The sequence below is a fragment of the Ranitomeya variabilis genome, chromosome 3 (assembly GCF_051348905.1).
Source record: "Ranitomeya variabilis isolate aRanVar5 chromosome 3, aRanVar5.hap1, whole genome shotgun sequence".
Classification (NCBI taxonomy): Eukaryota; Metazoa; Chordata; class Amphibia; order Anura; family Dendrobatidae; genus Ranitomeya; species Ranitomeya variabilis.
In genome coordinates, this window is record NC_135234.1 from 727,744,265 (window position 1) to 727,758,679 (window position 14,415).

At 44.7% G+C, this 14,415-nt stretch overlaps 1 protein-coding gene across 1 annotated transcript in view; it reads right to left on the reverse strand.

Moving 5' to 3' along the window:
• Positions 1-13,717, reverse strand: part of MIPEP (mitochondrial intermediate peptidase) — a 149,243-nt gene extending 135,526 nt beyond the window's left edge. Inside the window, exons 1-5 of the mRNA XM_077298398.1 lie at positions 13,483-13,717; positions 12,172-12,345; positions 8,233-8,321; positions 7,220-7,306; positions 5,360-5,423 (exon numbers count right to left, since the gene is read on the reverse strand). Of these exons, the coding sequence (XP_077154513.1) occupies positions 5,360-5,423; positions 7,220-7,306; positions 8,233-8,321; positions 12,172-12,345; positions 13,483-13,617 (549 nt within the window). The 5' untranslated portion in view covers positions 13,618-13,717. The remainder of the gene's footprint in view (positions 1-5,359; positions 5,424-7,219; positions 7,307-8,232; positions 8,322-12,171; positions 12,346-13,482) is intronic.
• Between the last annotated feature and the right edge of the window lie 698 nt (positions 13,718-14,415).

Genomic DNA, 14,415 nt, shown 5'->3' on the forward strand with positions numbered 1-14,415 from the left:
TTTGCGGTTTCCATAGGGTTTCCATGTTAATGTAAACGCTATGGAAACTGCTGCGGACCCGCAGCATCAAAATCGCCGCGGATCCGCGGTAAAAACCGCGAAGTGTGAACATGGCCTTAGTGCGACCTAGTGCGGGCGGCTGTTGCTGGATGGCAGAGTACACAGATCTATTCAGCAGGTCAGAGTGCTTTCACTGTTGTTTGGCCAGTGCAGGGATAGAGAAAGAACCCTCAATCCAACATCCCTTTAATAGTGAGGCGGAGAGGGACCGTCCGCTACCTTGTATCATCCGCTTTAACAGTGGTGATGCGGTGCGGGTGGCACGGACGCCAAGGAAGTGCCTCTGTGCATCCACGGGGTCTAATCCTGGTGGACAGGGCTGGTTGTCCGGCATTAAGCCTGGCTGCAGAAGAGGGTACATGGAGGTGACACTCCATGTGCTCGTCTGTTGATGGTGCGGGGAGATCGGTGCCCTTGAAGGGACCCGTCACCCCAAAAAATCAGCTCAGGCATGCAGTCCCTTGTCGCAGGAGAGGATACGTGGAGGCGACACTCCATGTGCTCATCTGTTGTTGGTTTGGGGAGATCGGAGCCTTGAAAGGATCCGTCGCCCATTCGTCCGAGGAAAAAGTAAACATCAAAAGTGTAAAAATTTAAAATTAAAATAAAAAATAATTTTTGGTCTGAATAGCAGACCCGTGTGCCTCCTACGGACACGAAGAAAGAACTGGTTAGCTGAGAGCCAGCAGGAGGGTGTATACTGCAGGGGAGGAGCGAACTTTCTTTGTATCACTTAGTGTCAGCCTCCTAGTGGCAGCAGCATAACACCCATGGTCTGTGTCCCCCAATGAAGCAAAGGAGAAACACAGATAGCAAATTCTAAGTTACTAAATGCTGAAGGTCTGCATGCCAGGACTCAAAGGCGTGCACCTCTACTGACTGTAAAGTATGAGAAAAATCGGCCCCTGGAAGCTTAAAACCTTAGAAATTAGCTAGTCCAGAAGTTTGGGGATTCCCTTCTAAGGAGCGATTAAACAAAACTGGAACATTTTGGGCTTATGGATTAGTGGTATGTTTGGCAGAGGCAGAATGAAGCATATGATGAAAAGAAAAGGCTGCCTACAGTATTGCATGGAAGTGGCTCGGTGACACTTACAGTGAAGCAATGCAGTGGCTCGGTGATGCCTACAGTAAATCATGGACGTGGCTCAGAGATGCCTACAATAAAGCATAGCGGTGGCTCGATGATGTCTAGAATAAAGCATGGAGGTGGCTCACAGATGCCTACAGTAAAACATGGCGGTGGCTCAGTGATGCCTACAGTAAATCATGGAGGTGGCTGAGATTCCTACAGTAAAGCATGGAAGTGGCTCGGTGACGCGTAGAGTGAAGCATTGCAGTGGCTCAGTGATACCTACAGTGAAGCCTACAGTAAAACGCTGGTGGCTCGGTGATGCCTACAGTAAAGCATAGCGGTGACTCAGTGATGCCTACAGTAAAGCACAGCGGTGACTCTGTGACGCCCACAGTAAAGCATGGCGGAGGCTCGGCGACACCCAAAGTAATGCATGGAGGAGGCTCGGTGACGCCTACAGTAAAACATAGCTCAGTGACACCTACAGTAAAGCACTGTGGTGACTTAGTGATGCCTACAATGAAGCACTGCTGTGGCTCGGTGACACCTACAGTGAAGCATTGTGGTGGCTCAGTGATGCTCTGCGGCACTGGAAACCTGCATCATGTGTAGGGCAAGATGGATTCAATGAATTGACAGGAGAAAACATAATTCCTTCTGCAAGGAAGCTGAAGCTTGGTATTCACTGGACACTCCACAACATGACAATAATCAAAACATACCTCAAAAGCCACCAAAGTTGGGCTTAACCCCTTAGTGACCGAGCCAATTTTTACAATTCTGACCACTGTCACTTTATGACGTTATATTTCTGGAAAGCTTCAACATATCCCACAGATTCTGAGACTGTTTTTCGTGACATATTGTACTTAATTTTAGTGGTAAAATTTCTTCAATATAACTTGAGTTTATTTATGCACAAAACAGAAATTTGGCCAAAATTTGGAAAATTTTGCCATTTTAAAACTTTTAATTTTTGTACCCTTAAATAAGGGAGTGGTGTCACACAAAATAGTTACCGTATTTTACGCTTTGTAAGACGCACTTTATTTCCCCCAAATTTGGGGGGGGAAATGTGGGTGCGTCTAACAAAGCGGATATACCGCTTACCATTACAGGCTGGGATGAGGGGGTGTCCGCCGCTGCTACCGCCCGCCGCCGCTGTCGCCCGCCGCCGCTGTCACCCGCCGCCGCTGCCGGGGTTGTCCGCTGCTGCCCCGGGTGATGCTGGAGGCTCCGGTGCTGCGGGGGGCTCTGGCGACATTTTGTGAAAGACCAGAGCCCCCCCGGCAGTTCGTCCATGCGTTCTAGTATGACTAACTCCTGGAAAATGGCCGCCGGAATCTCGGGAGATGAGATTTCAGCACTGAGATCTCATCTCTCGAGATTCCGGCGGCCATTTTCCCGGAGTCAGTCATACAGGAACGCATGGATGAACTGCTGGGGGCTCTGGTCTTTCACAAAATGTTGCCAGAGTCCACCGCAGCACCGGAGACAGCCCTGGAGACAGCCCTGCAGCACTGGAGACAGCCCTGCAGCACCACAGCCCCCTGTAGTACCAGAGCCCCCTGCATCACCAGAGCCCCCTGCAGCACCAGAGCCCCCTGCAGCACCAGAGCCCCCTGCAGCACCCCTCATCCCAGCCTGCAGCACAGCAGCCCCCATGCAGCACCGAAGCCCCCCTGCAGACCCCATCATCCCAGCCTGCAGCAATGCTCCACTCCTGCCTCCAGCAACGACCCTGGGACCCTGATCCACCGCAGCCACAACCCCTGGTAAGCAATAAGACGCATGGATTATAAGAAGCCCCCTCAATTTATTAAAAAAAGTTTTTTCCTATTTTTCTCCTCAAAATTTGGGGTGCGTCTTATAATCCGGAGCGTCTTACAAAGCGAAAAATACGGTAATTCCCACATGTCAACTTTACATCACCGCAATTTTGGAAACAGATTTTTTGTTAGGACTTTATAAGGGTTAAAAGTTGACCAGCGATTTCTAATTTTTCTAACAAAATTTACAAAACCATTTTTTTAGGGACCACCTCACATTTGAAGTTAGTTTGGGGGTCAATATAACCGATAATACCCAAAAGTGACATCATTCTAACAACTGCACCCCTCAAGGTGCACAAAACCACATTCAAGAAGTTTATTAACCCTTCAGGTGCTTCATGAGAACTAAAGCAATGTGGAAGGAAAAAACAATTTTTTTTTTAATTTTCACAAGGGTGTCAGGAGAAAATGGACAACAAACTTTGTTGTGCAATTTTTCCTGAATATGCCGATACACTGTATGTGGGGGAAAGCTACTGTTTGGGTGCATGGCAGGGCTCAGAAGGGAGGGAGCACCGTTTGAGTTTTTAAGGGCAAAATTGGCTGGAATCCATGGTGGGCGCCATGTCGCATTGGGAGAACCCCTGATGTACCTAAACAGTGGAACCCCCCAATTCTAACTCCAATTCTAACCCGAACACACCCCTAACCCTAACCCTAATCCCAACACTAACCATAACCTCAACCATAACCACAACCATAACCCTAGCCCCAACCCTAACGGAAAAAAAGGAAATCAATTTTTTTTAATTTTATTATTTTTTACCTAAGGGGGTGATAAAGGGAGGTTTGATTTACAATTTTTTTTATTTTGATCACTGTGATAGGGTCTAATTTCCTATTGTTGCCGGGTGCCGGCCGAGATCACGGAGAATTTCCGATGCTGGGGGGCACAATAACCTTATATCTCAGCGCTGATAAAAAGCGGCGCTGACGAATAAGTACCCTTAACTGCCGCTGTTAAAATGCGTATTGACGATCGTTAAGAAATAGTCATGGAAGATTCTGAGTGGCGTCAGTCACCCAACTTGAACCACATAAAAAATGTTTAGTCAGATATGAATACGGCGGCTGCAGCAGCAGCAAATCCAAGAATATCAGTGACATGGAGGTCATTGTCCTTTAGGAAAGGGCTGAAATTCCACAGGAACGCTGTCAGAAGCTGGTGTCCGGCTATGCATCAAGTTTGCAGCAGGTCATATCAGCCAAAGGGGCTCTAATAAGTAATACAGATGTTTGTCATGAGGACGTTGAATAATAATTTGGAGACTGCAATAATCAGTAAACGTTGCATTTTGTGTTGAATTTGGAGAAATCACTTGTTATATTCCATATGTTGAACAATTCACATTGTTCGTTTGATTGGTTTATGGCAAGCAGCAGAAAGTTTGTACATGTTGCTAATAAACTCAATTTATAATGGCGGAGGCGTTAATAATTTTGATTGCAATCGTATAAAGTCCCTTCTGCTTACAAAAGTTAGATTAGACCATGCCAGACACAATCCACGAGAAAGATGGACACAATCCACGAGAGATAGACACAATCCACGAGAGACAGACACAATCCACCAGAGACAGACACAATCCACCAGAGACAGACACAATCCACCAGAGACAGACACAATCCACCAGAGACAGACACAATCCACCAGAGACAGACACAATCCACCAGAGACAGACACAATCCACCAGAGACAGACACAATCCACCAGAGACAGACACAATCCACCAGAGACAGACACAATCCACCAGAGACAGACACAATCCACCAGAGACAGACACAATCCACCAGAGACAGACACAATCCACCAGAGACAGACACAATCCACCAGAGACAGACACAATCCACCAGAGACAGACACAATCCACCAGAGACAGACACAATCCACCAGAGACAGACACAATCCACCAGAGACAGACACAATCCACCAGAGACAGACACAATCCACCAGAGACAGACACAATCCACCAGAGACAGACACAATCCACCAGAGACAGACACAATCCACCAGAGACAGACACAATCCACCAGAGACAGACACAATCCACCAGAGACAGACACAATCCACCAGAGACAGACACAATCCACCAGAGACAGACACAATCCACCAGAGACAGACACAATCCACCAGAGACAGACACAATCCACCAGAGACAGACACAATCCACCAGAGACAGACACAATCCACCAGAGACAGACACAATCCACCAGAGACACAATCCACGAGAAATGGACACAATCCATGAGAGATAGACACAATCCACGAGAGATAGACACAATCCACCAGAGATGGACACAATCCACCAGAGACACAAAATCCACCAGAGATGGACACAATCCACAAGAGATGTACATAATCCACGTGCATCTAATACAAGACGGGACTCACCTTCTCTTCATTCATGTGGATGCCGCTGATTTCAAAATCAATTAGAAACAATTCAGCCACGCGCCTGAATAAGAAAAGAAATGTCATTATATGTGATAGGTCTTAATGGTACATTCCTGTCTTACTTATATACAGAATATATACATATACAGTAAATATGTGTATGTACGGTATATATCCTGTGAAAAAAATGCAATATATTATATCAATCTGTATATCTTATGTAATTTGTAAGGTAGGTACACTTCAACTGCTTGAGAAAGAACCTTCAAAAAATGCAGAAAATCACACTGTATGATTTTTACATAATTAATTTGCATTTTATTGCATGAAATAAGGGTTTGATACAACAGAAAAACAGAACTTAGGCTATGTGCACATGTTGCAGATTTCCTGCGGATTCGCAGCGTTTTTTTTTCCATGCAGAAACGCTGCAGATCCACAAGTGATTTACAGTACAATGTAAACCAATGGCAAAAAAAAAATGCTTTGCTAATGATGCGAAAAAATCCGCATGGAAAACGCATCAGATTAAAAAAAGGACCATGTCAATTCTTTTTGCAGATTTGCTGCATTTCTGTACCTATTCCACAACAGAAATCCGCAGGGGTAAAAAAATGAAGAAATCCGCACAAAAATCTGCAGAATCTGTACATAAAATTCCACAGTCAAATCTGCAACGTGTGCATAGCCTTAATATTTGGCACAGAAACCTTTGTTTGCTATTATAGAGGTCAGACATTTCCTGTAGTTCTTGACCAGGTTTGCACACACTGCAGCAGGGATTTTGGCCCACTCCTCCATACAGATCTTCTCCAGAGCTTTCAGGTTTTGGGGCTGTTGCTGGGCAACACTGGGTTTCAGCTCCCTCCAAAGATTTTCTATTGGGTTCAGGTCTGGAGACTTGGAAGGCCACTCCAGGAACTTGAAATGCTTTACGGAGCCTTAGCCACAAATTATCTTCAATGCTCTTACTGAGTGAAGGTGATTCTTGTCCAAAATCTGATGATACATGATCCCATACGTCCTACCTTCAATAAGGTGCAGTCGTCCTGTCCTCTTTGCAAAAAACACCCCCAAAGAATAATGTTTTCCCCACCATGCTTCATGGTTGGGACGGTGTTCTTGGGGTTGTACTCATTCTTCTTCTTCCTCCAAACATGGCGAGTGGAGTTGATACCAAAAGGTATGACCACATGACCTTCTCCCATGCCTACTTTGGATCAGCCAAATGGTTATTGGCAAACTTCAAACAGGACTGAACATGTGCTGACGTGAGCAGTGGGGCCTTGTGTGCCCTGCAAGATTTTAATCCATGATGGCGTACTGTGTTACTAAAGGTAATGTTTGAGACTGTGGTCCTAGCTCTCTTCAGGTAATTGTCCAGGTCCTCTCGTGTGGTTCTGGGCCGATTCCTGACTGTCTGTGTTGAGCATGGATCTATTATGCCACGTTCACACGTTCAGTATTTTACATCAGTATTTTTAAGCTAAAACTAGGAGTGGGTGATAAAGAAGAAGTGGTGACGTGTTTCTATTATACTTTTCCTCTGATTGTTCCACTCCTGGTTTTGGCTTATAAATACTGATGTAAAATACTGACCAAATACTGAATATGTGAATCTGGCCTTAGTACACCTTAGTAAACAAAAATCGCAGTATGCACTACTTTGCTTCATTTTACGGACCAGACTAATGGATGTAAAGTAAATGTAACTCCGGCACCCGTCCGCAATGTGGGCGAGCACATGGAGCTGCACCGAGAGCCAGTCAGGGCGGCAATTTGCCAATTTTCAATACAACTATCAAAACCCGGCCTCCGTGGCATTCCTCAATATCATACTTACAGAGTAAAACGTACCTTGTTTCTGGGTCCAGAGAATCCATCACGGACTTGTTTTCCAGAAGTCGCCTTAAACTCTCACACAGTTCGACATTTGTGTTTAACCTGCAAAATGGAAATCAGTCTATAACCACAACAGACTTTCCCGCAGTCCTATCAAGGGCAAAGGCAAACGTAAAAACGAAGGGTAGCACAACCCAAGTATGCGTAATATCAAATAATATCGTTACTGTACGAAAATCGAACAAAATTCATAAAAAACAAAACAGAGTAAGAGACAAAATAAATACATTGAAATTAAAAAAAAAAAAAAAAAATGACAGCATTAGAAAAGGGTACCAACAAAGACAGTGCCACACTGGATTCTTTAGTTTTTATGTAAGCCTTCAGAGCTAATTTTTTAATCTACCTAGCCATTTAGGATTTATTTTATCATTTGCATTTTCTGCAATTGGGTTTCATAAAAATGTTGGGTTTCTACAGCCTCTATGCATCATAGTACATAGCAGATTGAAAAATTAGATCACTGAATCCATCTGCGAGCTCATCTCCAGGCAGTGTCTGTAAACGGTTTCCTCCTTGGAACTTTTTTTTCTAAGCCGATTTATGACCAAACGAATGGGGCACTCATAAGTTGTCTTGCAAAAGCGGTGTGACCCCAGAAATAAGGCACTTATTGCTTTGTTAAAATTGATCCTTGAGATGATTGTCTGGGGCCTCCACATAGTGTCTGGCGAGTGGCGTGCACCTCGGTGCGGTATGCCAGAAACCTCACTCCAGTCAGGTACTGGTGTACGGAACGCCCAGCTCGTCATACATTAGAAAAGCGGTGGCATCACACCTTTTTTTTTTTGTCTTTGTCCCCCTGTGAGGTGAAAGGGGCATATGGATACTTCAGATGTATACACTAGACACACAGAGTGTGCACTGCAGACGCAGTGTGAACAAGGCAGAAACACGTCATCCCATCTGTGAGTCACAATCACACAATGTAGACAGACAGCAGGACAGCTTGGACGCCGGTCACATACTTCTCCACCATGGTACCTATGTTCCTGCAGGCTTCCTCAGCGGCTTCTCTGAATGAAGGGTCGGGATGGGCAACCTTCACAAAATCAGCCTGCAATGTTGGAATAAAAAGGTGAATATACATCCTCAGGATAGGTCATCAATGTTAAAGTCCCGGACAACCCCTTTAATCATTGACCATCAGTCACTCTAGTTAAAGAGAACCTGTCAACACAAACTGAATGTGAAAATCAAGCACAGGCGCTCGGTGCACCCTTGGTGTGGCTGCACCACCGCTATCATCATTTACGGTAATTTCTGCCATGTTATAGTACATTTGTTCTACTATGGTGGCGTCACTGCTCAAACCAAGCTTCACCCATGCTTAAAACCCCCCCAAAAAATGTGATGTGAGCGGTGAAAAAGAAAAAGCACAACATGTTGTGCAATTATGTCACCCGCCATAATTTACAATTTGTCTCTGGGGGGGGGGGGGGGGGGGGGTAACACTGTCATACAACATTTATTTCCCCTTCATGTGTAAATTTGTCACCGTGGTGGGACTGTACTATTACACATACAAGATGCAGGTGGATTCACAGACGGCGTCGGCCATCACTTTTCCATTTGAAATGTGTCCAAACAGCTCTCTACTGATGTCAATGGGAGAAGCGGCTGCACTGAACCTCATCTTAGTCCTCCCTATAGGATGGCATCGCACCCGGGAGACATTCACAGCAAATACGGATGATGGGAATATCCGGGTACGCCACATAAAACAGGATGGAGACACTGTGGATTTTCTATGTAGTTTTGGAATGGAAAATCATCAGCAGACTACAGCAACAGCATTAAGATTTCACACGTAGATTTTGCAGAATTTTTGCTACGGAATTGTGTCCAAGTGGACCTACATTAAAGGAAATGTTAGTAAGATCAACTTCCCAAGCCAAAATATGATATATGAAAGTCATTGAAATCTAAAGCCATCGATACTTTTATATCTTCTATCTGTTGCTGCATTTCTGAATAATTAGCATTATGTATTCATATGTAAATTAAGTTTTTAGGGCTCTGAGCGTGACAGAGCACTTCATAAGTCTACCCAGGTTGTTTCTCTGACTCCTTATCTTGATTGATCACTCACAGTCAGATTTCCTCACCTAGTGACCAATGTCATATAGACAGAGTGAGCTACAAATCCAGCTATAGAGGCTGCTGCTGGGTGGCAAAACAATTTGGGGACGCATAGGCTCTTTCACATCCCAAGTACGTAACACCTCATTTGCATATACAAGAGAATGCCAATTACTCAGCAATGCAGCAACAGATAGAAGATGTAAAAGGTGTCGATGGATTTATATGACATATTCCTTTTAAAAATCTCTGATTTATGTCCGTATATATATATATATTTTTCTCTTTTTACATACAGACCTGTCCTATTTCTCTCCTGGTTTGTGAGAAGCCTAGCGAGATGGACATGATTAAATTGGTTTCCCCAATCCAAATGTGACATTGTGTTGGTCATGTGCGTGCAACAACCAATGTCTGATGCTGTACACAGGGCCAAAGTAGTGGTTACATAACTGTTGGATATTTAACGCCGGATTCAGACAAGCATTAGGTAAAATTGTCCAATTTTTCATCTAGTAAAAAAAATGAATAAAAATGGACGAATATTAATCTGTATTGTCGTCTGTTTATAATTGGTGTGGACCTTTACAACATAAAAAACCTAACAGGTCATAGAAGGTTTTCAGTGTTAATAACTGCAACATATGATGAGCCTATGACATTCGTTTTTTTTATGCACCCACTAAGTTTCAGATTAATGGACTAGTCGGATCTGAAAAATGGATCACAGTAGAGCATAATGGGATTTTTGTTTACATGTTGACCATCAGTCTTGTGCACAAAAACACCTATGTGAATGACCCCATTGACTTGCATTGGTCCGTGAGCTATTTGTTTTGCACACAGACATAAAATAAGCTTGCCTAAGCAAGGCTGACATAAAGAAAATTAAAATCCTTGCAGAAGATGAGAGAAAGAGCTTGGACTCTACAAGTGTTCTCCAAATGACACCCTATGTAGCTGACCCCCTTCCTTTGGAATCAGGTACTTAAGGAAACTCCTAATGGCTAACAGATGTGAGACCAGGCACCAAGAATGTGGAGAAGCAGATTTAAGACTGAGATAAGACTTCAGAGAAACATAAGGATCAGTGTCCTTTGTCTGCTTATTAGAAACAAAGAAGGGAGGTTTGTACAAACTGTGTTGATCTAACAGATGGGAAAGTCATATTTTCGGAAACGTGATGAAGTGGCGAATGCAAAGAAAGGTTTCACTTCGCTATGCAATGACCAAAATCCCTCCAACTGAATAATGGCCTTATAAGACAAGGCTACACCTGTCATCTTTGGTCTCTAAGTATATATAAAATCATAAAAGGAAAGATGACGGTCAGATCTCCAACCTGTGAGTTCCAGGGGCGGAGATATCATGGAAGTTGGGAATTTCTATAAAATCCTTAAGAGCTGAGAAAATCCCACAACCGGGCCCCCGTGAGGTCATCAAGGGTAGGTGTGTGGTGTAACTTAAGAGATAATAAAAAGTCAAAATAAAGTATGATCTGTGTTCAATGCCAGAAGTTACATCGCTGTATAGGCTTGATCCACGTTTATTTTCACAAGGAGCACTTCCCTCCATAAATCTGAAGCCATTTTAGTGATGTCAGGTTTAGTTATATCCTTTTGCTAATTCTTTTATTTTTATAACTGTACATGCTGTATTGTTTAGTCCCCTTTGTTAAATCTTTTGTATATGTTTAATAAACACTGCCTATCTTTCTGGATTAAATATAAAATGTAATAGTTCTGCTTCCTTTTGTTCTGTAAACCGCACTCCTGAAAGTCCAATCAGCCTGTTAATGATTGGTGGTGGCAACAAGTAATTACTTTTGTTATTGCGGAGCTGGCAGTGACCGTACTGGGGTATATACATAGGGTCTTCCGTTAATAAATCAATTGCGTAACTGCCCTGAAGATAGGGGGCAGCAGAGAGCTGTTCATGACAAAAAGATAACAATGTGGTGGGCTCAGTGTGACTCCCTTTGGCAGTGATCTTTGACCGAGACTATAAAAAGGATGTCCACTACTAGGACCACATGTGGTCTGCATTCGCAATTGATGGCATACAGACAGCACACTGACCAATGTAAGTTTATGGAGTAGTTTTGCATGTAAAACAATTGTAGAATGCAATTCTCTGACCTGTTCTTGAGAGAAAACCCACATAACCATCATGGATGGGAAAAAAAGGGAAATAAAAAAACATTCCATATGGATGTAAAACTGGACATATAGATGACACATGAAATCCCATATTTTTTTTACTGGATGAAGGATGGACAAATTTACCTACAGTCATCTGAACCAGGTTAAAAAAAATGGAGGCAGAAAATCTAAAAAAAAAAAAAAACTTGAATTTTTGGAAAATTTCTTCATTGCAACATAAGGACCAAAAAAAAAAAAGTTGTCCACCTTCGGGGACTTTTTTTTTGTTTTACTTTATTGCATGTATTTGGGGCTAAAAATCATGTTTGCAATTGAATTTCATTAAAAATGTTTCACCATTTGGCTTTTATAGGCTGCTTGGTCCTTGCGTATTCTACTTTAATATAGTCTATGGTCAAAAATCAGCGGAGAAGCGCTCACAAAAAGACATAAGAGAGTTACAAACTCTCCCATTAGCCGTCAAAAGTGGACTGACTGATGGATTCTCATTTAACTCAAACTGCAGCCAGTGAAGCACAGAGAATATAAAAGGAGAAAAGGTGCTGATAATTTATAGACGCCCAATTGCTAAATTATTTTTTATCCCCAAATAAATGCATTAAAACAATTTTAAAAAAAATTGGCCTCCAAAGTTGAACAACCCCTTAGAGTTTTAATTCTCACCAAGTCGGCGACTTTGCACAGCTCGTCGCTCAGTTGGTCAAACATCTTGACGGTCTCGGCACTCGGAGGTGTAGTGCACACTTTGTCCACTAGGGACTCTGTTTTTCTCAGGGCATTATCCTGAACGACCTGAAATCCCTCCGGAGAACTCAGTTCCGGGACCCCGAACAGACCCTGCGGGATAGAAGACCGGCAGCGTTATACGTCAGGGGGGAGGTAGAACTGATGAACACGCATGTCTGTGGGGTTATAAAACAGCGATCTAGAAGGATGAACACCAAATCGCCAACTATCACCTACTACTGCACTCATCGGGCACACATGGTGACATAATGAGATAGTAGCGGTACGATGTCGTCATTCTAATTTCTATATAATACAACGGATGCCCCAGATCTACCAGACCCCCCAGAGACGCGATACCCCTATATAATGTCCATTAGGCCAGATACACTGAGGTTTAAGCCATTTATCCCCACCAAATGTCGTTTCTGGAGGGTTTTTCACCCCTTCTTTCATTTTATTTTTTCTATCCGTTTTCTTGGGGAACGAGTTGTAGTTGGATTTCCACCTTTATTACAATAATATAAAAAAAAAAAATCATTTTTTTTAAGTCTCTGCAAGATTAATGTTCGATCAGTTTGGTGCAAATACGGCAAAGCCAAACTCATGTATATATATTTATTTTTCTTTGCCTTTGTGTTGATTTTTCCATTGATGGAGCCACGATGAGGGTTTATCGCTCGCATCGTGAGTTGTCGGGTTTATATCGCACAGAATTGGGGGAGCAGAAGCCTTTTCGATGGCTTTTATGGCATTTTTTGGTGGGAGCAGCGATGGCCGACGCACGACATAGTGAGACCGGCCCGGACATTTTCTCTTTCGCGCACCCGTTTACCTATATAAGAGGCAGTCTGATGCGGATCACAGCAGGGAAGGCGGAAATTTATTTATTTTTTCCCGTGGACCATCTTAAAAGATTGTGAAATCCCCCGTCCTATGGGGGTCCAAGGGGGAAAAGCTAAAAAAAAAATTGATAAATTATAAATAATACAAATATAATTTTTATAAAGATGTATGAATAAATGAAACGTAACATTATAGCGGTTTTATAAATATTATACCCCAACCTGCCTTTTTATTTTTTTTCTAAAAATGTCAATTAACTCTTAAAAAGATAAAGCCTCCAGCCCTGGTGATGAGCTGTCACCGCCTGACCCGGGGGGTTGTGGTGCTGTCACGACAGAGGGCGATCTGTCAGCAGTCACGTGTCAGGCTGGGCCGGCCAGGCTGGTTACAGCCGCTGCTCACCGTGTTCTTCCCGAACACATCCAACCTCCTCTGCTGCTTCACATTGAAAGCGGCCCCGACAGGAGACCAGCCGGTGCTGACAGAGCGACACACGGGCCGGTGCAGGGAGCGCAGGAGCCGCCGCAGGGACAGCATGGCGAGGAGCAGCGGACGGCACCCGGCACCGACCGCAGCTGGACCGACGGGACAGGCTGGAATGGAGGGGCTCCTGAGAGCGAGGGGATGAGGTCACCGGAAGAGGCGGGGCCTGCTCAGTCCAGCGGAGCGCAGGCGGCTGAGGCCAGAGCAGACCCGGTACCAGGAAGCGAAGCAGTGTGCAGCCGAGGAGGGGACTGAGGAGAGGACCGAGGAGAGGAGAGGGCTGAGGAGAGTGGAGGGCTGAGGAGAGGACCGAGGAGAGGAGAGTAAGGGACTGAGGGGAGGACCGAGGAGAGGAGAGTAAGGGACTGAGGAGAGGGGAGGGCTGAGGAGAGTGGAGGGCTGAGGAGAGGACCGAGGAGAGGAGAGTAAGGGACTGAGGGGAGGACCGAGGAGAGGAGAGTAAGGGACTGAGGGGAGGACCGAGGAGAGTAAGGGACTGAGGGGAGGACTCGGGAGAGGAGAGGACTCGGGAGAGGGGAGGGCTGAGGAGAGGACCGAGGAGAGGAGGGGACTGAGGAGAGGACCGAGGAGAGGAGAGGGCTGAGGAGAGTGGAGGGCTGAGGAGAGTAAGGGACTGAGGGGAGGACCGAGGAGAGGACTCGGGAGAGGAGAGGACTCGATAGAGGAGAGGGCTGAGGAGAGGACCGAGGACAGGAGGGGACTGAGGAGAGGACCGAGGAGAGGAGAGGGCTGAGGAGAGTGGAGGGCTGAGGAGAGGACCGAGGAGAGGAGAGTAAGGTACTGAGGAGAGGGGAGGGCTGAGGAGAGGACTCGGGAGAGGAGAGGGCTGAG